Below are 23,775 nucleotides of genomic sequence, written 5' to 3' on the forward strand. Positions count from 1 at the left end.
ACAGGAACCAGATGCTATCATAACTGCATGAAAAAAATGGCCCCTCACCAAGAAAAAAGGCCCTTGACGGACGTTACGGAGGCTTTATGAGCCATCAAGTGCAACAGCTGGATAGTTCCAGGGAACGTTTCCACCCAACGACTGTTAAGCAGCAGGCGATATTTTATTATCTTTTCCTTCTCCTGTGCTGTTCACCTTCTGCTGGGATTGTTAGCCTTGATTATCAATCTCCACATAAAAATGCAGGAATGTCCTGTTCTCGTTGTCCTCCTTGGGGTCTCTCCGGGTTGCTCATTACTGTCAGAATCACTGGTTAGTGGGGCGGAGTAGAACCAATGGCTGAAGTGTGGAATTGAGGGGGGAGGGGAGTCAGGACGAGGAAGCAGGAGGAAGCACTGACCACCCTGCAGCATCAGAAAGTGATATAATTACAGCAAACAAGAGGCCAGCAACAGAGCAAGATTCTTATTCCACTGTGGCTGAAATATGGACATTTTAAGGAAAGAGTCAACATTTTTTCTCAACTGTACCCACCATGCCTTTGACAAGGAAAACCTGGCAGCTGTGTCCTTGGGGAGCCATCGGGCTTCTGTGTGTCTACCCCCCACCCCCAGCATTTCCCACGCTCAGCTCCATCCTGGTGATTAACACTGGGCAGCAAGGCCCCCAGGCTCCACAACCCCCTTAATTAAGGCAGCAGAGACGCTCTCCAGGTTCCAAGCAAGCAGATGGCTGGAGTTCACAGTCCCGGAGCAGCACTTTGCAATGCCACACAAAGCCAAGGAGAGAAGACCAGGCCAGCCCTGCCCTCTTTCTGAGGGATTGTGCATATCTGGATTTTTATTCCTTCCTGTCTTGCCTTCTTTTAGGTATGAAACAATCCAGGTGCTGGGGGGACCTGCCCAGCATCTGGTAAGGCGACACTCGTCTCAGATACCAGTGGTCAGTCTGCACCAGCCTTGCCCAAGAGTCTGTCTCCCAAAGGAGAGGGCCCATGATCAGCCTGGAACCTGCTGAAGGGGCTTCTGAACCCTGGTCTGCTTTCAATGGCCTTCGATCATTTCTATCAGCTGATTTGTGACTTGATAAAAATGCTCAGGATAATATAGCCACTTTTTAAAATGCTGTAGAAAAAAATATTTCAGGGGCGCCTGAGTGTCTTAGGCAGTAAAGTGTCTGCCTTCAGCTCAGGTCATAATCTCAGGGTCCTGGGATCGAGTCCTGCATCAGGCTCCCTGTTCAGCGGGGAGCCTGTTTCTCCCTCTGCCTGCTGCACCCCGTGCTCCTGCTCTTTCTCTGTCTCTCAAATAAACAAATAAATAAAAATCTTTAAAGAAAAAAAAACCTTCATAAGAACTTTCAAGTTCTAACAAATTTTTATTTGGTCCAAGGACACGATGATTCCTTTCACTGTGTCTCCAATATCCTTTCTGATAATATCTAACAAGCTTCACCATTATTGGTTTCTTTGGTCATGACTGTAGACTGAAGGTTCCAGCATCCGAATCCTCAGATTCTTTTTTTTTTTTTTCTGATTTTTTTAAAAATTCAATTTGCCAACATATAGTATAACACCCCGTGCTTATCCCATCAAGTGCCCTCCTTAGTGTCTGTCACCCAGTCACCTCGTCCCCCCACCCTCTCCTTCCACAACCCTTTGTTTATATCCCAGAGTTAGGAGTTTTTCGTGATTTGTCTCCCTCTCTAATTTTTCCCCACTCAGTGAGTCCTCAGATTCTTGTCCTCAACTACAACCAGTTACTCAGAGCCTTCCATCCCGTACAGTGTGAACTGCTTTACCAGCAACATTTTTCCTCATTCTCATTAAAGTTTCTCTGCTTACTTCTTCACCTGTTTATTCTACCTTGATGATATTTTATTACCTGAAAGAACTTAGTTTTGTGCACAAATCTGGAGATTTCTCACGGTACTTTATCTTGATGCTTTGCAAAAATGTTAAATAAAGCCAGTTTAATATGTTTTCCTGGGGGTTCCGATTATTAACACTTCTCCCTCCAGAGAAAAAGGATCCTTTATCCAAAGTCTTCATCTACACTCTAAGACATTCTCTCTCATCCCCACAAAACCCATCAATTTAGCCTTAGTGATATATAATAAACCATGCATATTCAAAGTCTACAATTTGGTGAGTTCTTGTCATATGCATGCACCTGTGAAACCATCACAAGATAACGGATGTATTCATTATCCCTAAAAGCTCTTTTGTTGTCCCTCCCGCCCTCCCCATTGCAGCCAACCACTGACATGTTTTCTGTCATTACAGATTAGTTTGTATTGTCTATAATCTTAGATAAATGGAATCATACCATATGTAGTCTTCTGGTTTTGGTAGGGGAGTCTGGCATCTTTCACTCACTATAATTATTTTAAGACTCATCAATGTTGTTCCATAAACCAATAGTTTGAATATTCCTTTTTTTAAAGATTTTTTTATTTATTTGAGAGAGAGAGAGCACGCACACAAGTGGGAAGGGAGGTGCAGAGAGAAGCAGACTCTCCGCTGAGCAGGGAGCTTGATTCAAGACGTGATCCCAGGACCCTGAGATCATGACCTGAGCCAAAGGCAGACACCTAACCAACTGAGGCACCCAGGCACCCCTGAATATTCTGAGTGGTACTCCATTGTTTGTAGAGACCACATTTTGTTCATCCATTTATTAGTTGGCAGACCTTTGAGTTATTACCAGTTTAGGATTATTATTAATAATATTGCTATGAACATTCCCCTGCAAGTCTTTGCATGAATGTATGCCTCAAATGCTCTTTGGTAAATACCTAAGAGTGGAAGGGCTGGGTGGTATGATGGTGGAGAATCATTTCTACTGTTTCTGGTACAACATATTTTTAAAATCTTTCTGAAGATCAAAATAAAGTATATCCTTTCTTTCTCCTTTATTTATGCATTTTCTCAAAAAAAAAAAAAAGGTAAGCTTAGTTCTCAGAGAAGAAAACCATGGGGTCTTGAGTCATGCCCATATTTCTTTGTCCACTGCCCAGTCTTCGCCTCTGTAAAGTGGCACAAAGCATTTCCATGGCCCAGGTGACACTCAGTCCCTTAGGGAGAGGAGAAAAAGTAATTTCTCACTCCTGGAAGAACTGTGGTGTGCAGGTGCTAAAATATTTATCAATCAAATTCAGCCCACCAGCCCTCCTGTGTGTATATTTGAGTACATGGAGTAATTTACGGCTCAGAACAGAATGGAAAACAAGGAAGACTTTCCTGTGTTTTGTTTCTGATGCTGTGAAGCTTGTTTTGAAATTTATGTAAAATAAAACAAAGACAAAGACAGGAAGAGAGAGAAAGAAGCCAGAGAAGAGAATAGGAAGAATAGGAATAGAAGAGGAAGGTTACAGGAAAAAGATAATGGGGCCAGATTCTTAGAGTCTGTGCTTAAGATAAATTAACTCCCTGTATCCTGACATCTTTAACACACAGTCAAGAGACACGAGGTGAATCACTGCTTGGGGTTCAAAGCTAGGATGTGAGACCCCGTTTGAGCCACCACCACCCTCATGTCTCTTATGTGTGGAGGTGATCCCAGTTTAACAGACTGTGATTTTAAAGTTCAAGGTGTACAGGATATAGACTTTTTTTTTTTAATTTATGAGTTCCTATAGCAATAGATGTAAATTAGGAATTTTTTTTTTCCTGGACATGTAAGGAAATACTAGTGATGTTGAAATTTACTGCAGGTTGAACAACACTTGGCTTCCCTCCCCGCTTTGAAGCAGGATCCAGGCTCCATAAATCAATTTTCCTCACATGCTCAGCATTAAAGGAAATAAAGAACATGCAGTGTGGTAAGTCCACCGCCAGCCTTTGAGGCTGTGGTTGGCGATCGGGACCACAGGAGAGGCTTAAAGATTAATGATCTCTATCTTTATTTTCTCTCTCTTTAATGTGAAGGCTAAAACAAAATGCACAGCATCTTAAGTAATAAATGATATGGGATTCTCCAATTTATGCAGAAGACATGGGGATTAAGTTGGACATGTCACCAGGCAAAGACACTGCAGGAAAGAATGAAGACTGCGGGCAGATGTGCACCCCTACCCCCCCCCCAAACCCAGCAGGTGCACCCCTCTCAGCAGCCTGAACACAAGGAGACGTGGCACTAGGAGCAGCCTCAGCGAGTCTCCACACACATCCACATGATGAACTGCATGGAATGGACAGTTCTTTCCAGCTAAACTCAGTGCTGTTTTTAGTTTTGGTGTCCAACTTGGCTAGGCAATGGTGCCCACTCGTTTGGCCAAACCACAGTCTACATGTTCCAGGGAAGGTGTTTTTTTAGATGTGACTGACATTGAAATCAACAGATTCTGAGTAAAGCGTATTACCCTCCATCGTGTTAAAGGAAAGCACTCACCTCAGCTACACAGTTGGGCAAAGTACTTCATTCTCCAGGCGCAGTGACTGGAAAGAAGCTCCAGCCCTCAGGGGCATGGGGTCCAAGGGCATAGGCAGGGAGCCACGCTCTTTCTCGCCTGCTCTGAGCAGAGGCTTTCAGTGAGTTGGAGACACTATGTCCACAGTAGAGCTTAGCTACACAGCACAGATGAACAATCCCAGGAGGGAGAAGAGGACTCTTGGGCAGACTCCTGACACTTCCAAGATGCACTCACCAAATATTTACTGGGCGCCAGCTCCATTCTTAGAGTTGAGGATATGACTATGGAACAGATAGACAAGTGCTTCTTTCTATGGATTGTACAGTCTAGAAAGGGAGACAGGCAATAAACCAGTAGACAAGTGAGTGAATAAGATAATTTCTGATAGTAATGGGTGCTGCAAAGTCGACTTCAACATCCAAATGACTGGAAGGGAGACTAATACCAGGAATTCTGATTCTTCTCTGTCCTGAACTTCATGTTGTTTATAACTGCCTAGCAATGGGACTGGAGGCTCCTGTGGACTTGGAGCTTCCTGAGGGCAGTGGCTGCCTGTTTACCATCTTCAGTGACTCATATAATGCCTGGCATATAGCATGGACTTAGGAAATGCTGGTTTGGTGGGTACGTAGTGGGGGGGATGGATGGGTGGGTGGATGAGTGAATGAGGATATACTGCCAATATCTTATGCTGGGTCTTCTTGGGACCATCCCTGGATGAGGATGAGGAGAGTGCAAGGAGGTTTAATTGGCAGGTTATTCCAGGAAGCAGCAGTAGGGGAATGGGAGTGAGACAGGAAGGAAAGGAAGCCACCAGAATATGCATTATCAAGCAGGCTGCTGATGTAGACAGCTGAGGCTCAGTCCTATTTAGGAAATATGGAACAAGGACCAGGGTCAGGGTGGACCAGGTCTCAGCGATGTCCCTACCAAGGGGCAGGGGAGCTGGGGCATTTACCCCCAACTCCTGTCAGTCATATTTGGGAGCTTTTTCCAAGAGCATTGGCTCCCTGGCACCCTGGCCAGTCCCATGCTTGAACGCAGTGGGCTCCAGCAGTCAGAGAAAACCCTTGGGCAGAGTCACAAAAACTGGACCTCAGGAGCTACAAGGTTTTGCTCAGAGAATGATGTGTGGCAGGCACAGGGGGGTAGAAACTCAACAGTACATGCTGCCATCAGTTATGTTCATCTTGTGAATTCCTGGAGGGCTGGAGACAGTGGTGTGGGAGGGGCTGCAGGCCCAGGAGAGGAGGCTCTTTAGCAGCCAGATCCCAGACAGGGTTGGACTTTATAACATGCTGGCTGATAATCCTTGGCCTTCTACCACTATCTCTCTGAATTTAAAAAAAAAAAAAAAGACTTATTTACTTATTTTAGAGAGAGAGAGCATGAGTGGGAGGGGCAGAAGGAGAAGGAGAGAGAATCACAGGTAGAGTCCACACTGAGCTCAGAGCCTACTGTGGGGCTTGGTCCTACAACCATGAGATCACGACCTGAGCCAAATCAAGAGTCAGACGCTTAACCAGCCGTGCCACCCAGGTGCCCTTGCCTCTCTCAATTTTATCCTGACTCTTAGAGCTCCTCAAGGGTGGAAACAAGGTGTTATTTTGATTTTTAAATGCTTGTAGGTGGTGAGAGCATGTATAGCGACTCAAGACTTTAGTATTTTTTTAATCCCTAGTCCCTAGAAAATGTCACTAAAAATCCTCATGGCCAGGTTCAGAAATAGTCTGTTTTCTCTGCAAAGGCCACCCTGCTGCTTTAAATTGAGCACCAAGGAGACAAATACGATAATAAATGAAAATTTATTTGAAAAAAATGAGCCACATTTATTTTTGGAAGCACCTAACAGACTAGAAATAAATTTTGAGTGATGGTCTGCATTTGTTCATTTTTTTATTCAAAGTGGCCTGCCTGGTGCTGATTACACCCTTTCCATGAAAAGCCCCAAGATAATTCCTCTTTCTTTGTCACAGCCAAGGCCCTCTCCCCCCATGGCCAGAGTTTAAAAGGACAAACTATGGACTCTTAAGGCTTGGTTTTGGAGACTGCCAAGAAAACGACACAGGCCATTATTTCTAGACTCATGAAATTTTATTTCCCGAATTTCAGTGCACTTCATAAACACACACGCCAGGTGCCAGGAAAAGTATCTAATTAGGGTATGAGGCTAAACTCATTTTTGCACAAGCTAAATGAAAAGATGATGATCAGAAATAGTGTGTGCAGAATCTATGTTGAAATCAATAATGAAAAATGTTCCGTTTATTTTTTAGCCATCTCGATGCCATTTACCATTAATGCCAATTCTCGGAATGATGGGAAATCTGAGAGAACAGAATAAATTTGGCTATTTTCAAGGACACTCCCATACCTTTTTTTAAGTCTCAGTTTCTTTAAGTATTTTCACTCTTTTTGAGAAGCAGGACAGGTCCGAGTTTTCAAGCATGGTTGGCTCCCTGTCTCAACATTCACTTCCTGAGCTCCTAGTGTGTATGAGGCACGGTGCCAAGTGCAGTGTAGGGGGTGGGGTGGGGGTTAGACACAGTTACTGTTCTCATCAGAAGAAAAAGAAAAATTCATTATTTCCACTTTAGAGGCAAGAAAACAAAAATCCTACTCTTGGGGGACATCTGCGATGTAAAAAGCAGAGACTTTGACCAGGTCTATTTACACCTCAGTTCTACCTGTTTCTCACCAAATTATTATTATTTATTAAGGATTTTATTTATTTATTCATGAAAGTCACAGAGAGAGGGGCAGACACACAGGCAGAGGGAGAAGCGGGCTCCATGCAGGGAGCCCAATGCAGGACTCGATCCCAGGACTCCAGGATCACGCCCTGGGCTGAAGGCAGAGGCTCAACCACTGAGCCACCCAGGCGTCCCTCTCACCAAATTATTATAACAGTATCCCTTAAACTCCTCCTCCCCATCCCCTCAATGAGGAGTCACTTTCTTATTTAGTGGATAGACAATGCCATGGACAGATTCGTGCTTTCGTCAACAATATGATTCATCAGCAGCACACTGAACCCTCTACCTAATACCACATAACAGAATACATCTTTAGTTTCTATAATGTCTTCCACATGATTTTATCCCCAAATGCTTTACATACTTCACTAGGACAGCTAGAGAATTAAAATAATAAATCAAAGTAGGGGACAGAAAGCGAAGGGGTTTATTCAAGGAAGGCAAATACAGGTTTGCAAGGAGACAGGAAGAAAGATGGAGAGCCCTCCTGCATTGCACTCGTCCTCTTTTCTCTGCTTAACTCTTTGTTTGTTTGTCCCAAGCAGTGCTACTTGTCCCATCTCTTGCAAACCTTCCTCTTGAAAAGACTACTAGGTACTCATGGCTTTTATAAGAATCTCAGTTTCCCAGTGATGCCTTCTTCACAGAGGAAGCTTTGTCACAGTGCTATTTCCCCAGAACAGCCTAACACTAAGGCAGTAATTTACTTCCTGAGCATGTGGTTTGAACGGAATGGGGAAAGATGTGAAATTCTCAAAGAACTGCCATGGAGGAAAATCTGGAGACTTAGCTGCTCATCTCTCTTTTTGTCTGAGATTCCTTCTTCCCTCCACTCATTAAACTAATACTGAAGATGGCGGGTCCTGGGTGGGAGGAGGGATGCAGAGACAAGATGGTTGTACTTTTATTTTATTTTAAAGATTGTATTTATTCATGAGAGGCACAGAGAGAGAGGCAGAGACACAGGCAGAGGGAGGAGAAGCAGGCTCCATGTAGGAGCCCGATGCAGGACCTGACCCCAGAACCCCAGGATGACACCCTGAGCCGAAGGCAGATGCTCAACTGCTGAGCCACCCAGGCGTCCCAATGGTTGTACTTTTAAATAGGGAGGTTGGCAGGGGTGCCTGGGTGGCTCAGTCAGCTGAGTGTGAGTCTTGGTTTTGGCTCAGGTCATGATCTCAGGGTTGTGAGATCAAACTGCATCGGGCTCCATGCTTAGCATGAAGTCTGCTTGAGAGTCTCTCACATCTTTTCCCATTCCTTGACACTTACAGGAAGCAGTATTTTGGTAACTAACAAAATTAGAACAATAGAAAGCCGTTGGTCAAAATGTTTTTCTCTGTAGCTTCTGTGGTTTACTTTGCATCCATTCCCTTCTTTGGTGTCACTTATTGACCTCATGCAGAGGCTTCACAGTTGTCCACTGACTGTAGCCCATCTTGAGTCTGGAGGCAGGAGAGCATGGTGACCAAGAGTGTTTGTTCATTCATTCAATGCACATTTCTTGCGTGCTTTTTTCAGGCACTGGGGCTTCAGCCCAGAACAAAGACACCAATGGCCCTGCCCTTACAGAGCTTTGGTCCTGGTTCATGGACCCCGCCATCAAACAGCTGGGCTTGAGGACTAATGCACTTGCCAGCTGCATAGCTTCTGTCAAGCTACTACACCATTCCGTGACTTGGTTTCTGTATCTAAGCCATAGGCTAAGAATAGGGCAAACTCACAGGGGCTTTTAATGTTAACTTTGTGTAAAGAACTCAGAACAGGGATACCTGGGTGGCTCAGGGGTTGAGTCCCTGCCTTCAGCTCAGGTCATTATCCCGAGGTTCTGGGACTGAGTCCCCATCAGGCTCCCCCCAGGGAGCCTGCTTCCCCCCTGCCTATGTCTCTGCCTTCCTGTTTCTCATGAATAAAAAAAAATAGTATCTTAAAGAAAAAAAACAACCTCAGAACAGTGTGTAACATATAGGACACCCTTCATAAATGTTGGCTATTCAAGTACTGAGGACTACCACTGTGATCTGGTGACCATATAGGGCCTCTGCAGCAGTGGTGAAGACCAGACATCAGACTGCAGAGAGAATCACCATCCACAGGGGACGAACAGTGCCCAGTTCATCTTGGAGGAACTTCTGAGGAACCTCAGAAGAACTTCCCACCACCAGTGATTGGCAAAAAGGGAGCTGTGAGGAGAGGTTGCCCTCAGGGAGTTGCATCCCAGTGGTGCCCAGTTAGCTGACCACATACTTCTGTCTTGAAGGGGTTTCATCCTTTAGTTTTATGACCCTGGAAAAGCCCCAGTGGGAAAAAGGAAAATGTTGGGAACAAAGGAGGGAAGGAAGGGGCGATCGAGAATTCGTACCGGAGGCTCATGGAGGACTTGGGTGCAGGCACTTGGGATCCGGCCACAAGGCTGGTGACAAAAAGGAATAGAAACATTAAGTAGAAGACAAACAAAAAGGGCAATAGTCTGTTTCTCTGTTGATACCCTGTGGTCTGAATTGGAGGCTGACGAGGGAGGATCAAATCTGCACGGAGTCAATCAGAGAGAGCAGAGGATGGAGGAAGGGAGGACACAATTTCATTAGTGTGTGCCTTTAACATCCGTTCCCTGATCACTAGCCCAGGTGAAAAAGTGCCAGATGAGCCCAACATAAAGGTGGGCATGACAAGAGCCATCCACTGAGCACTGCCTGGGCTTCCCAGGGGGAGCCAGACCTCTACCCCGTCCCAGCATATGCCCTCTTACATCATCCATAGGATTCCGGTGACATTTTCCAAGTGCTACCACATTTCCCCAACCCTGCAAAATAGATAGGATGACCTCCCTGGAACAGAAAGAACATGCTCCCAGAGGTTAAGTCACGTGCCTGAAGTCCAGATCCAGGCCAGGCCAGAATGTCTGTAGCAGGCTGTGGATCCGACCCCAGGCTCACCTCACCATCTCTTTCTTTCTTTCCAACACCCATCTTCCCTGCCCCCAACACTGGTCAAAAAATGATAACTCAAAATGTGCAGTAAGAACCGGAACGTCTGAGCCTGAGAACGCCTGACAAGAAACACTAGGATCCCTCAGGCTTGCGGCAATCACTTTGCCTTCAAACAGCCACACCAAGGCATGAGCTGGGTTTTCAGCTCAAGCAAAGCTGTGCAAATGACTCCCAGATGTTGTGAGCTGATTGCCAACACCCCAACAGGCCATCAGTCAGACAAAGGACTTGTTTTAACCAGAAACTGCCCGATTTTACACATTCCTGCTGGTGTGGGCCTAGCCACGAAGGTCATTTGTTATGGTGTGCACACCCCAAAATAGAATAGTTCTGGGGGTTGCTGGGGTTGGTGCTGGACATTAGCATTACCCATTTCAAGCATTTTAGGACTTTTTTCTTTGAACACAAAGGATAATAATGTAGACACCTTTGCCCTCAGCGCTTCCGCTGTCTCTCAAGCCATCAAGGATTGACTTTTTCATGCAGCAAACACCTGAAGCTCTTTCCCTGTGCCCCTGAAATATGAGGGCACTCAGTATGCATTTGGCTCCTTCTTAATGTTTTCCTTTTAAACGGCAGCTGATGTGTGCTCAAGCGAAACTCTATTCGCACAGGTATGATTTCCTACAAATTCACTTCATCCATATACATGAGCAAGAGTCCCCTCTTTTTCCGAGAAGTCCACGGAGTCTTTTCTAAGAAAAGTAAGGTTGACCTGCCAGGAATAAATAAACAAGAAACCCAGAGGGTGGGGATTTGGCTTCCAGTTCAGGTCATCAGAACTGCTGCCCCAGTGCTGCTGAGCCACCAGGGTAGGGGCAGGAGCAGCTGGTGCAGGCAAGCCCACACTGTGCCTCTGTACAACTGGCTAACAGAGGTCCTCTTGGATAGAAGGAGCCCAGAGGGAGGCACCTCAGCCCTACCAGCAGACAGCTGGCTGCATTTAAGCCCCCATTTGCCCCTCCAATTGTTGCTCTTGTCCCATGGGCAAACAGCACAATTTTGCATGCTGACCCTGACCACAAACGTGCCATAGGAAGCCAATGGAAGCCCTGCATCTCTGGGGGCCATGGAATAAGTCAGCAGGGAGCTGGAGAGGGCAAGGGAGGAGTTCAAGGGGGGGAGTTGTTTGGAAAGGCAACAATTAATTGTTTAATTTCTAGTTTCAGCCAAAATACAAGGAATAGACACTAGGTCAGAATGAGATTCTGGTGAGAAGGTTAAGTGCAGGTACAACAGGCTTCAATGGAAACAGGAAACAGGAAAAGCATAATGATAACAAAGTTCCATGAGATGAGCTCTTAGAAACCCTCACTTTTCTGTAGGTGTCATTCTATTATCATAGACACTAACATGGGAATTTACTTCTGTCTATAAAATTGGAGGTGGGAGCTCCACGGTGAATTATCCAGAAAGAGTTGGACCTTGCACATCCAGCTCTATCTGCCTCCTCCTCCATCACCTGAGACCAGCTCTGCTGTGTTTCCAATAGTTCTTCTCTGGTGCTAACTGCTGAGGTGTTTATCACGGGAAGGTGCTCACATCCCTCAGGAGGACTGTGTGTGCTCTAAGTGGAACAACAAGGCACTATTTGAGTCAGCTATCAGCAAGCATGTGCAAGGGAGGCTTTTAGACACGGCCTTGCCCATGGGAGCAATAACTGTGCACACACCACACATGCATATGCGGCATTAAGAGCAGGTGCCACATGGGGTGTGATGAACGGAGCAACACCGTTCTGAAGCAGGACTTCAGAGCAAGGAGACCACTCTCACAGCTTGGCTTAGCCCCCGAACCCAGGACCTGAGCTGCTCTTAGTTTCAATGCCTCAAGGGGAAAACTGGTCCATCAGTCGTTAACAGTCTGTGACGTGTTCTAGGGTCTTGGAGAAAGCAGTTGGGTAATACGAGGAGGGATCTAAAATCATGCATGGAAGAAACTGCACAACAGGTTGAGAGGGACAGAAGTCTAATAACATCCCTCGGGAAAGAAGGAGATCTGGCCAAAGGCAAGCGGTTGCGGGGAGCTGGCAGAAGGGAATGAGACACAAGGCAGGCGAGAAAGAGAAACCAGGGCGAATGGACCCCACAAAGTGTATCTGAGGGCACCTGATATTGAGAACACCCACATCGACCCAGAAGATGCCAAAACCAGGACACGTGGATTTGTAATCAACCTCTACATTGTGTAGAGGTCAGAATCTTCGAGAATAGAATTGGTAAGTACAAAATGATGCTATTACTGGAAAATCAAGGGGAGAGATGAAGGGAGAAACGCTCGTGCATGGGATGGACCCAACAGTGAGCTGACACACATGCCAAAGGGTCTGAAAACGTGGAATAATCAAACCTGTGCAAACATTTGTATTTACAGTAATCACACCCTACTCTTCCATTTCCCATTACTTACACACAGGAGAACCCTCATTCTCGAAGCCCAAAGCCAACAGCACAGGACAGCTAACCAACCAGATAAGCAGTTGTGCCAGTCTTTCTTTGGTTACTATTACTAGTAATTTTTTTAGTATTATGTTACTATTTCCACACCCCCCCCCCCAAAAGTGCTTTTCCAAAACCAGGGAATTAAAAGCAAAGGCAGTCTACCAAGATGCTGCTATTTAAAGAAATAGATTCTGGCCAGGCAGGCATCGAAGGACAAGTGCTTGGGGCTTCATCATTTTCTAGATCAGCACTTCTCAGACTATCTGTGGTGAAGAATCACTTTTTCTTTAATTTCTAGTTTCAGCCAAAATACAAGGTCCACTTTGTGTATTCCTAGATTCAACAGACATAAAATTACTGTCCACTAGCTTCCAGAAGTTTTAAATGCTTCCTCTCAACCTCCACACTTGTCCCAGACCCGGGCCCCACAGCCCCAAAGATCACACCTGGAGTAGCTCCGGCCAACAATACCACTGCTTATTCAAAACCAGAATTCTTATTTTTTATAGATGTTGTCTCCGAAACACAGTCAAGTCCATTCCACCCTTCCCCATGGCTCTGGAGTGCAAACGTTTACAAAGACAGGCTGATATCACAAAGAAAAGTGGATGTCTACAACCCTCGACAAACTGGGTCTCTACTGATCTCCTCAAACAAGTGGCAGCGCCCACTTATTCCAAATGTTGATGCATAAGCAATGATCATCAGCTCACGATGATGGTGAAGAAAACCATAATGCGTCTCATCATGCCCGTTTTGCACTGAGCACCGACAAGTGCTCACATGTGGTGGGGACTGAGAATGGGCTCCCCACTCTGCCACTTCCTGGCTGTGCAGCCTTGGGTCAGTAACCTAGCCCCAGGATGCTTCTTTATCCATCCAACAGGGAGAAGACAGGATCCACCTCACCAGGCTTGTCTGAAGATGAAGGGAGATGCTGCCCATTAGGAGCTCAGTAGTGAGTGATGCATACGGACTGTCCAGGAAACATCCGTGCTGGCCACAAATTGGGCAAATGGCACTTCTGCCCCGTAAAATGATGAAATGATGTCCTGCACAGCTTCCAGAGAGCAGGCCACCCTCTGTCACTTACAGCTGGAAGGGGAGTTTCAGGACCCTGCAGACTCAGATCTATCTCACTGTCTCACAGGAGTTGAAAAGTGATGAGCGCAGGTTTGAGGCACAGGAGCTGACTCTGCCCCCAAATGCCCAGGTGGAAAGACATCCTCAGGCTTCGAAAGGAAACCATGACCCCTAGAGTGTTTCCAATTTTGGCACCAGTGACGGATCCAGATTTCACCCCTACCAAAGGCCACCTATACCATCGCTTTACGCAGCTTTACTTTACCTGAAGCAGAAAACCCCTGGCTCTGAACTCCATCAACTGTCTGACAACATAAACTGGGCTGGTTTTGACGTATCACATGGACCTTTGGGGATCCACAGCACTGAGCCACATCCCTGGTTCTGAGGCTTAACCTTCTGGAGCTTGAGCTAGTCACTCAATCTTCTGCTCTAGGTTCCCATCAGTAAGAGGGAGGCTGTCACTCTGGGAGGGGTGGAAGCTCAGCTATTGTTGGTGAGAGCAGCAGGGCCAACAAGGGAAAGGGTGTGAAGGAGAATATGCGTGTATGTACGTGTGTGCGTGTGGGTATAAAACATTATTCTTTCTCCCATCATACTTTCTCCCCATGCTGTACATTATAAATGCTTTAAACACAAACCACGCACTTTGAATGCCTTAAACCATTAAGCTCCAAATGCTATCAGCATTCACCACAAAGAAAGTAATAAGGATTTAGGCAGCCCTATAGATCCTTTCCCGCCCTCTGACAGCTCACACCACAAGCCCCGGCAATCTGAACCTGGTCCAGTCTTTGTTTATGGCGAACATCATCTGCAGCCCCTCCTCGCAACCAGCAGCAATGGCATGTCCACTCTGGGTTCACCCCACTGCCTCCATTCTGACCCTGGCTGTGCAAGCACATCTCAGAGCAGGCCGCCTTTGCCCATCATTTGCCATTCCTTCCCCTGGTGTGCTCTTGTTTGTTTGGAAATGCTCTTTTGATTAACTGAAAGCCGGCCTCAAGCTCACCATTTGTCTGGCACGCAGGCCTTCCCAGCCCACCTCGTGTCCACATGCTGTCCCTGCTCTAAAGCACTGCTGGTCTCCTGGTGGCAGGAAACATTTGTTCTCCCTTAACACTGACCATCAGGAGCCCCTCACCTCTGATCTCCTTCTGCTTCAAATCCTGCTTCTGGGGTTTTCTGTGCATAATTGATCTGTAAAAGTCTCTGGATGGAGTCTGGGCTGAGGCTTCTGACATTCAAAATATTTTGGGTCAGGAAGGTGCACTGGAGGTCAACCCCCATCTGGGCAGTGAATATCCTTCCTCTGCAGCATCAAGGCCAGGCAGTCACCCAATGTAAACTTGGTCTCCCTCAGTGATGAAGACCAAGACCTCACTCTCCCCCACGGCAGTGTGAACTGGCTGCAAATTTTCTTTTATTCTGAACTGGGAGAGCTGAGCTGGATGGAGTCTGAGCTGAACTCCATCATTAGGTTTTCTGCAGCCTTTGCCCACTTACTTGGGTGTTTTATATAACCAACCAAATCCCTCTACTGTGATAATGCTTCTATTTTATTATTAGTTACTGTAGTTCACCTGTTACTGTGCCTCATTTATTAATTGGACTTTATCGTGGGCATGTCTGTATAGGAGAACACAAGTACATACAGAGTTCGGTTCTGTCCACAGTTTCAGGCATCCGCTGGGCGTCTTGGGGCGAATCCCCCATGGACAGGTGGAGATGACCACATTTCCCGTTACTTCCCATACACTCAAGTAGGCCCAACTGTTGACAGGACAATAAGGATGGTAGGACGGCACATGGAGAATCTCAGAGCCAGTCTCCCAACAAGCCTGTGTGCCATCTTTACTATAGATGTTATTAATCCAGGACACTGGCCTTCTGTTCCCCCTCTCACCTAATCCTTTCGTATTCACAGTTTCTCCTTCATATCTGTGCTTTGGATGTTACCATGCATGAGGAGAACAAGAAAAACCATGCAATATTTCTTCTTCCTGATATGTTATCTGAGTCCATACCAAATCTCCATTGGTACATTGCTTTATCATTCACAATTATCAGTCCTCATCATCAAAGCACCCTAGAGGAGGAGGTGCTGGCTTTGTCTTCTCGATGAGGATGCAGAGGCAGAGCTGCATGTCAAACCTCAAAATCCTCTGATTTCAGCTCTGGTGCTATTTATTCTACATCCTGCTCACCCAGGAGCTTGCACATCGTAGGTCGAAAAAGTTTTCTAAAGTTAAGTTCTGAGGATCAAATAAAGAATGAGTCACCAAGGGGGGAAAAAAGAAGAAGAAAAGAAAAGAAAAAAAAAAAAGGCAGAGGAATCTGGTTTCTATTTCCAGCTTTGCTATAAATTAACTCATAGCTCAACTTTCTTGGTCCTCAGTTCACTCCTTCATGAAACAAGGACACTGAATTAGATGATCCCGAAAGGGCTTGGGCTCAGCTGTCCTTTGTCTCCCACCCTGTCTCTGCCACACAGCTAAATTTAGGAAGGAAACATTGTTGAAATACCTTTCGTTTTTGTTTCTCATGTTTTCAAAGCCACTAAGATTAGCTGGATGGTTATCATATACTATCCAGCTAGTCTGTCAAGAATGAAGAAAATGGTCATCTCCTTCCTAGGTCATTTATTTTTTAAGGTTTTATTTATTTATTCATGAGAATACAAAGACACAGGTAGAGGGAGAAGCAGGCTCCCTGCAGGGAGCCCAATTCAGTACTGGATCCTAGGATCCCAGCATTACAACCTGAGCCAAAGGCAGACCCTCCACCACTGAGCCACCCAGGCACCTCCTTTCCTACTTCATTTTTGAGCAGTTCATTATCTGTGATGAGAATGTCAATCTGGAAGTACCAGCCACAGGGTCATACCCACTAAAGTCCTCATCCCAGCAGGACATCTGTAGGGCCACATGCTCTTAGCACCATGGTTCTCCACCCAGGGCACACATGGCAATGTCTGGGACCTTTCTGGTCATCGCAACTAGGGCAGATGCAATGGGAGTCCGGTGGGTAGGGGCCAGGAATGCTGCTGAGGCACAGGACCGCCCCCCATATCAGAGCTGTCTGGCCCAAGCTGTGAGCTATCTGAGGTTGAGGAACCCTGTCTTGGAGAGTGAAGCCCAAGAGCGGTCCCAAACTTATCCCAGCATTTTAGCTAACTCGGCCCAAATCCCAGCCCAACCAGGTGGGCCCATCGGAAAGAAATGAGGCAGTGGATGTGTCTCTTACCTGGCAAAGAAGGAAGCGGCCACCGAAGTGCCTGTGGAGGTCTCACTGGCCACGCAGGAGCCCTGGGAGGCCGGGACACTGCAGGCTGAAGGCTTGTCCGCATTGTAGCGATTCAGTGCTGCCTCGGTCAGGCCCTCACGACCTGTTTCTGTCATCAGCTGGGAGATCTGATGAGGAAAATGGAGATTGAGCTTGTTAACTGTAGCTCAGTGCACTTCCTGAGCACCGTGGCCAGCATCCCTTGTGAGCGTGAAGTAGGGGCAGGGTGCAGGTGGGGAGGGGGTATTTGGGGGAACCAGGGACACTCTGCATGTACACTGTGGGTGCTTTGGGCTTCTCGGATGCTACTTTCCAGCATTTTAGCTTGGACACCTCCTCATTTTCATTAAAAATAATGGGAAAAAATTACCCTCCTCCCCAGCACTGTGAGTTTCAATTATGCCTGTGTGACTCCTGTCCATTTGGAGAGGAAAGCATGAGCCATTATCCACAGTCTGTGGCCCAAGACCAGAGCAGAAGCATCAACCAGCGCTGTTTTTTCACCAGGACTGGCCTCAAACGCTGATTGACGAGAGGGGCCACGGTATCATTTATTAGAGCAATGAACCTACTAATGGAGAAAGTGAGGAATGAAATAAAACACCATTTGCTGTTGTTTGCTGCAAGCAGTCAGCTGACATGATGAAGAGAATTTCGTGGAAACAAATACAGCCACCGTGGATTACCAAGTGGCCTTTTTGGGAGAGGACTGAGATCATTTCAACAGACTTGATTTTCCTACTCCTTCATTAAGATAAATGGCTTCCACTCTGTTTGCAGTGATTGCCTTTAAAACAGAAGTTCCCTGGGTGGGGCTGGGTCCGTTTTACCTAAATCCACATAATGTGCTAGGAAGAACCATACTTCTGGGCAAAATAAGAATCCCCTATAGAAATACACTTTTGAAAAGTGCTCATTCCATGATGAATGTAGTAATTACGCTGGCAAAGTCTAAGTGTGCTACTTGGAAAGCCAGCTACTTTAAAACTTTAGTCCACTTACAAAAGGGAAAAAATTGTTAGTTTAACAAAAGAAGGAAAAGAAGAAGAAAAGAAATAAAGAAACTTTCGTTTAAAAAAGCGTCTGCAGCCAGCTCAAACTTCTTAAATGCTGAGTGGAAAATGTTTCTAATTGCCTGCCAAATACAAGTGCAATAAAGCAAAGACCAGGAACAGTCTCCACTTTGTAACTGAGCAGACCAGTAGACCAGTGAAAGAGTCCCATTTGTTAACCTTTGAACATAAAAACATTTGTACTTTTCATTATTAGCAGCATAGCCAGTTACTCTAAGCCCCACTGACTCGAAACTGCTTAAATTCGTGCCCTTACTTGGAAAGCTTTGGCATTTTCAGGTGAAATTTTGCCAACACATACTTTCTTACTCTCATTCATTCATCCAGTTATAAGGAAATCTGACCCACATAAGAGAGCCCAGGGAGGAGGCAACAGAAGTAGTCCACTCCCTGCACTCAGCAAGAGCTGCTACATGGGCAGGGGGCCTGCGTCACCTCTCCCCCAGCTTCCACTGTGTCTGTGGGGCTAGGGCTCCCCTCGACCAGCTGCCACTGTCCCAGAGGCAAGAGGAGGAGGAGGTCTGCACATTGCTGTCACCACTAAGAAGCACTTATGAAGCCCCTGTGTTTCCAGGATGCCAGCCCCCAACAATGTCCAAAAACACACCCAATAGGCCAGCACCATTGTTTTTTTCATCAAGGAGCTACAATCTACCATACATAATCTGGTTTTATTTATTTATCTTTAAAGATTTTATTATTTATTTGAGAGAGAGTGAGTGAGCACACAAGTGAGGGTGGGGCAGAGGGAGAAGCAGACTCCCTGCTGAGCAGGGAGCCCAATGTGGGGCTCAATTCCAGGACCCCGGGATCATGACCTGGGCCAAAGGATGACACTTAACCAACTGAGCCACCCAGGCGCCCCCATCAACTGGTTTTAGCACACACAGACATCTGAAGAAAGTCAGTATGGCAGTGAATGAATGCATTACTCGATTTGCCACCACAGATGTCCTTGGGCTCACTAATATGGCTGTCACTGGATCTGTCTGTGGTATTTCCTGTTGATTTCTGTATTTCTCATCAGAATTTTGGAAGAACGGGAATGGGACACTTGTGTCTCACATGAACGGTAACTTGCAAACCCGCAGAGAAGCCACTAGGAAATGGGTGGTGAATGGTGAGAGGCACAGATTTCTAGGTGATTCCAGATTCTTGAGTCTGGCCCAGAAAGAATGCAAGCATCCAGTGGGCTCATGGCTTTCAGAAATACCCCTTAGCAAATGAGCTTCAGTGCACTGTCTGCCTTAAAGATATATGTGGCTATCTTTGCCAAGCAAGACTAGATCTCTTACTTAAAAAAAAAAAAAAAAGTGGGAATTTGCGGACACAGTCCACTCAATTCCCAAACCTGCAAGTAAAATGATTCAATCATCGATTGCTCTTAGAAATCAGAAACACAGAATGTCTTAGAGCTAGAAGGAACTGCCAAGATCATTGTCTTCAATACTCCTTTTCTTCAGTAAGGACACAGGAGCACAGAAGTGATTCACTAATGGGAATCTGAGAACACGACCCTGACTCTTAGGCCAGAGCTAAACCCTCCTTTGCTCCCTGCCCCCTCTCCCCTTCTTCCCTCCTCTAATTAAAAAAAATTTTTAAGCAGAAGAAATAAAAAAAAGGGTAAAACACATACAGGCAGATCCAGTACCATAATCAACAAATGTTAACATTTTACTTAGAAAATATTTTTATTTATTATTTATCTATCCATCTGTCTATATTTTTTGAGAGAGAGCATGCATGTGTGAGTTGGGGGATGGGCTGAGGGAAAGAGAGAATCTTAAGTAGGTTCTATACTCAGCACAGAGTTCTACTCTGGGCTCGATCCCAGGACCGCGAGATCATGACCTGAGCCAAAACCAAGAGTCAGACACTCAACCATCTAAGCCACCCTGGCACCCTTGTTCTGATTAAGACCTTTTAGCTCCATCTCAGACACGTGGGGGCATTTCACCAAAGTAACCACTAAAGTAACAGTATCTGTTTCTTTCAAAACACCACATCACATCCTGCGCGTGGTGGTAAAATAAACAGGAGGTGGCAAAAAAAAGGAACCAGGTGGCAAGGTGGCAGGGAGAGGGTGCACGTATGCACTTGCACATGTGTATGCCTGCACCCGTGGGGTCCTTAATTGTATGAGTGTCCCAGGTGTCATTCCTGGGCACAGGCTGATGCTCTTCTCATTTCTCATGGAGAAAGCTCCTCTCTCTGTTTTAATCTTAGGCAAGATCCATGTGTTTCGGCCACAGGTAAATTTTTGTATCAGCACAAAAATTGTAGGAGGAACTCTACACTTGTCCCCTAAGAAAAAGCAAATCTTAAATGTGGTTATGATCTTGACCACAGAATCAAGACAAAGGATGTTGGGCTCTCATAAACCAAGGTTGGTTCCACAGAGCAAACTGCAATCTGTGAGCCATTGACCTTCGACTTCCCTACCAACAAGAATGGCTGAGAGCACCCACAGTGTGACAGCATGGGGGTTCATCTTAAATGACCCAGAGAGCCACCTCCTCTGACTCCGCCAACGCAGCAGGGAATGCTAACAGTATCCATTTCCAGCGTAGAGACATCCACAGACAGTAAGCGCATCTTACTCTGCCCTTATTTTAATATTATGACCCCCAGATCCCAGAAAATAACACCTAACAGTATTTTCTCTTAGGCAATTGACAGTTCACTGTTGAGGGACATCTCTTTAGTAATTATGTATTGCTCACACTCTCACTTAAGGTTTTTATAGTTTTGCAAACAGTGGGTGCTCCATAAATACTTTTGATTCACGTTAGTGGAAATCAACTACAATTGTCTGGAAAGCTGGGATGAAGATGGAGCTGCAGGAAGCCCCCACCTAAACTGAAACATCTGATTTTTTAAAAAGATTTTATTTATTCATTTGAGAGAGAGAGAGAGAGAGAACACAAGGTGGGGGAGCAGCAAAGGAAGAGGGAGAAGCAGAACTTTTGTTGAGCAGGGACCCCGATGTGGGGTTTGATCCCAGGACCCCAAGATCATGACCTGAGCCGAAGGCAGACACTTCAGACTGACCCCCGCACCCAGGAGCCCCCGAAACATCTGATTTCTGTATACTTGCTCAAGTAAAACGCCATCCTCCCTTATCTTGCTTCATTCATGTCGAGTGACACCAACATGAGCTGGTTCTGGTCCTTTATTTCCAATAAATAAAACTGTTTATTTGCAGGCATCTACATAGGACAGGTAGTTTTCCTACAGTGCTTGGGACGCTGTCCCCAAAGCACAGGCTGTTGCCACCTAACATGAAGCTCGTCCTCAGCTAAAATGGGCACAAATCACCTCTGAGACTCTGCCACTGGCCTGGAGTCAGACCGATAAGTTCCTCCCTGCACTGTCTAGCCCTCCTCGGCCAGCACCAAGGGGCCAGGATGGGATTCTCATGTCCCAGGGCTGGATGTTTGATTACCCTTATTATCTTAGCTTGCTTTGGCTATAAATTTTATTAGTGGCCATAAAATTATCCATCCACAGCATTTGACTCAGTGACCTCTTGCAAAAGAGAATTCCATTTGCTCGTGCTGCCCAGGGCCTAGGAGAGATGCCTTTTCTTCACCTTCAATTTACAGCCTCACCTCCATCCAGGGTCTTGCCAACAGAGAAGCCTGTCACATTTCACGATTTCATTGTTGGGGCTGAAATCTGGCCCCTCGCCACCTGCCCACTGTTTTCTTACTCTCTGGGTGGTGCAAAAGTAAAGTGGCAGGGGCATCCACGTGTTACAGAAAAGACAGGAGTGTGAGATCTTGCAAAGGGCCGGCTGCATTTCTGTCTTGAATTTCTGTCTTAAATTTCTTAGTTCCAAAATGTGCAGCTCAAGGCTCATGTGATAGCTCGGCTATTCCTTTGAAGAACATCTTATGACAAATGCTACAGAAACTCTTGCCATCAAGCTTGGAGTATTTCTACAGGTGCATTTTACTTCACCTTGCAGAGATGCTGGGGCACAATGATTTTAATGATTAATACTCAATTATGTTTTGCGGGGTGGTTTTGGTGACATAAACAGTGACATGCGATGATACACAGAGTCCAGCCTGAGAGAACTCTAAGGAGCAACAGCACTCCCTCATCAATCATCACACAATTTGCCATTCTGGAGCATCTACCATGACCCAATTCTATTCGAAGAGCTTTCTGTATGTGTTGCCATATCCAATCCTGACAATAACCCTATAAAGTAGGCACAATTATTACCAAAAAATAGCATCAACTCTACCACATGGAAAAGCCCTGGGACAGGTAATGTCACAGGGCTGGGTTTCTATCCTTGAGTTTCTCTTGCTCCCAAGAAAGTACAGCTCCTCAACTGTGGCTGCCCATTCAGGAAATGGGGTAACGGCAAAGGACTTGATAAAGAGGATCATCATCTGGATCATTTCTCAATTGGCACAAAAGGCATGTTCTCTCCAGTGCTTTGTGATTTTTATGACCAACTTGAAATAAAATCAAATGGTCTGAATATTGATATAAGTGACTTCACTTTCAATTTCCAACTAAGCAAACTCAGAAGGAGTAGTTAAGAGGAAATCACCACCCTAATGAATCCAACCCTGACATCAGAGGCTACTTCTAGGTCAGCTCCCAAGATCTAGGAAGACTAACCCCTCTTCCATGTACTGAATCACCCAGGGGCTACGCTTCCCCTGGGGGAAGCTTTCCTTTGCTGCCCACTCCCAAATACTCAATCACAGGCTAGGGCCCAAAAAGTGTGCCCTGGGCAGTCCTCCCCACTCTGAATAATCAGGGCCGTCCCTCTCCACGTGTTCCCCCCAAACTATCCTTGTGATGCTCTGGTATCAGAGCATCTGGTTTATTTTATGACTGCCTGGCCCTGGTCTCTCTCCCCAACCAGAGGCAAGCTCAGGGAGGACAGGGACGGGCTCTTACTAACCTCTGTATTTCCAGCACAGCACAGAGTCTCAATATGGACTACATCTGACAAATCCATCAATTAATACATCCATTAAATACAAGCGAATCAGAATGAACTAATTTTGTTGGGTTGGTATTGGCTGGAGTTGGTTTGTTTTTTAAGAGATAAATGTTATTTTCACCTGATTTCAAAAACGATGAATAGAGTACATAAAGCTTTCTGCAATAAAACGGGAGTATTTCATAATTCAAGATAGCAGCAAGACAAATGTCTGGGGAGGATGGAGGGCAAACAAGGAACAAAGAGACAGAGGCACTGAAACAAAGGAAAAAGAGAAACAGGAGAAAGGAGACAAACAAGAGAAAAGGAGAAAGAAATATACACACATAAGATGAAAAAAGAAGAGGACACCAGTAACTGTTCCTCTGGCCAGCCTGGGTAGGAGCATGTGCCAGTCATAGCCGGGGAGCTGGAATTCTCTGGAATGTTGGGGAAGTGATCCCAGGGATATAGCATCCAGAGGCTGAAGTCCCACTGGCCTGCCCTGGTTCTTCCCGGTACCAGACAAGACTTTTAGAACCCTGAGGTGTCAGAAGATAAAATGCAGAAATGCAAAATGTAAAGATTCATGTAAAAAAAAAAATTGAGCCATTCTCTTTCCCTTTTCCATTAAAAAAATAAAACCATAGTTCTAGCCTTTGAAGAAAAGGGCTTAGAAGTTTTGAATGTCTGAATACTTGCTTTATGTAATTTTGCAGAGGAACATGGAGTATTAGGGATGCTTCTAAGGGGAAGGACAGTAAGATTAAGAGACTAGATGTG

General features: G+C 45.8%; 1 protein-coding gene across 2 annotated transcripts in view; it reads right to left on the minus strand.

Annotated features, from left to right (window-relative positions):
• KIF26B (kinesin family member 26B) overlaps positions 1-23,775 on the minus strand; it is a 439,262-nt gene that overhangs the window by 218,600 nt on the left and 196,887 nt on the right. For both annotated transcript variants that reach the window (XM_077901364.1, XM_077901365.1), the window contains one exon: positions 16,930-17,096. In XM_077901364.1, the coding sequence (XP_077757490.1) occupies positions 16,930-17,096 (167 nt within the window). The remainder of the gene's footprint in view (positions 1-16,929; positions 17,097-23,775) is intronic.

The sequence above is a fragment of the Canis aureus genome, chromosome 6 (genome assembly GCF_053574225.1).
Source record: "Canis aureus isolate CA01 chromosome 6, VMU_Caureus_v.1.0, whole genome shotgun sequence".
Classification (NCBI taxonomy): domain Eukaryota; kingdom Metazoa; phylum Chordata; class Mammalia; order Carnivora; family Canidae; genus Canis; species Canis aureus.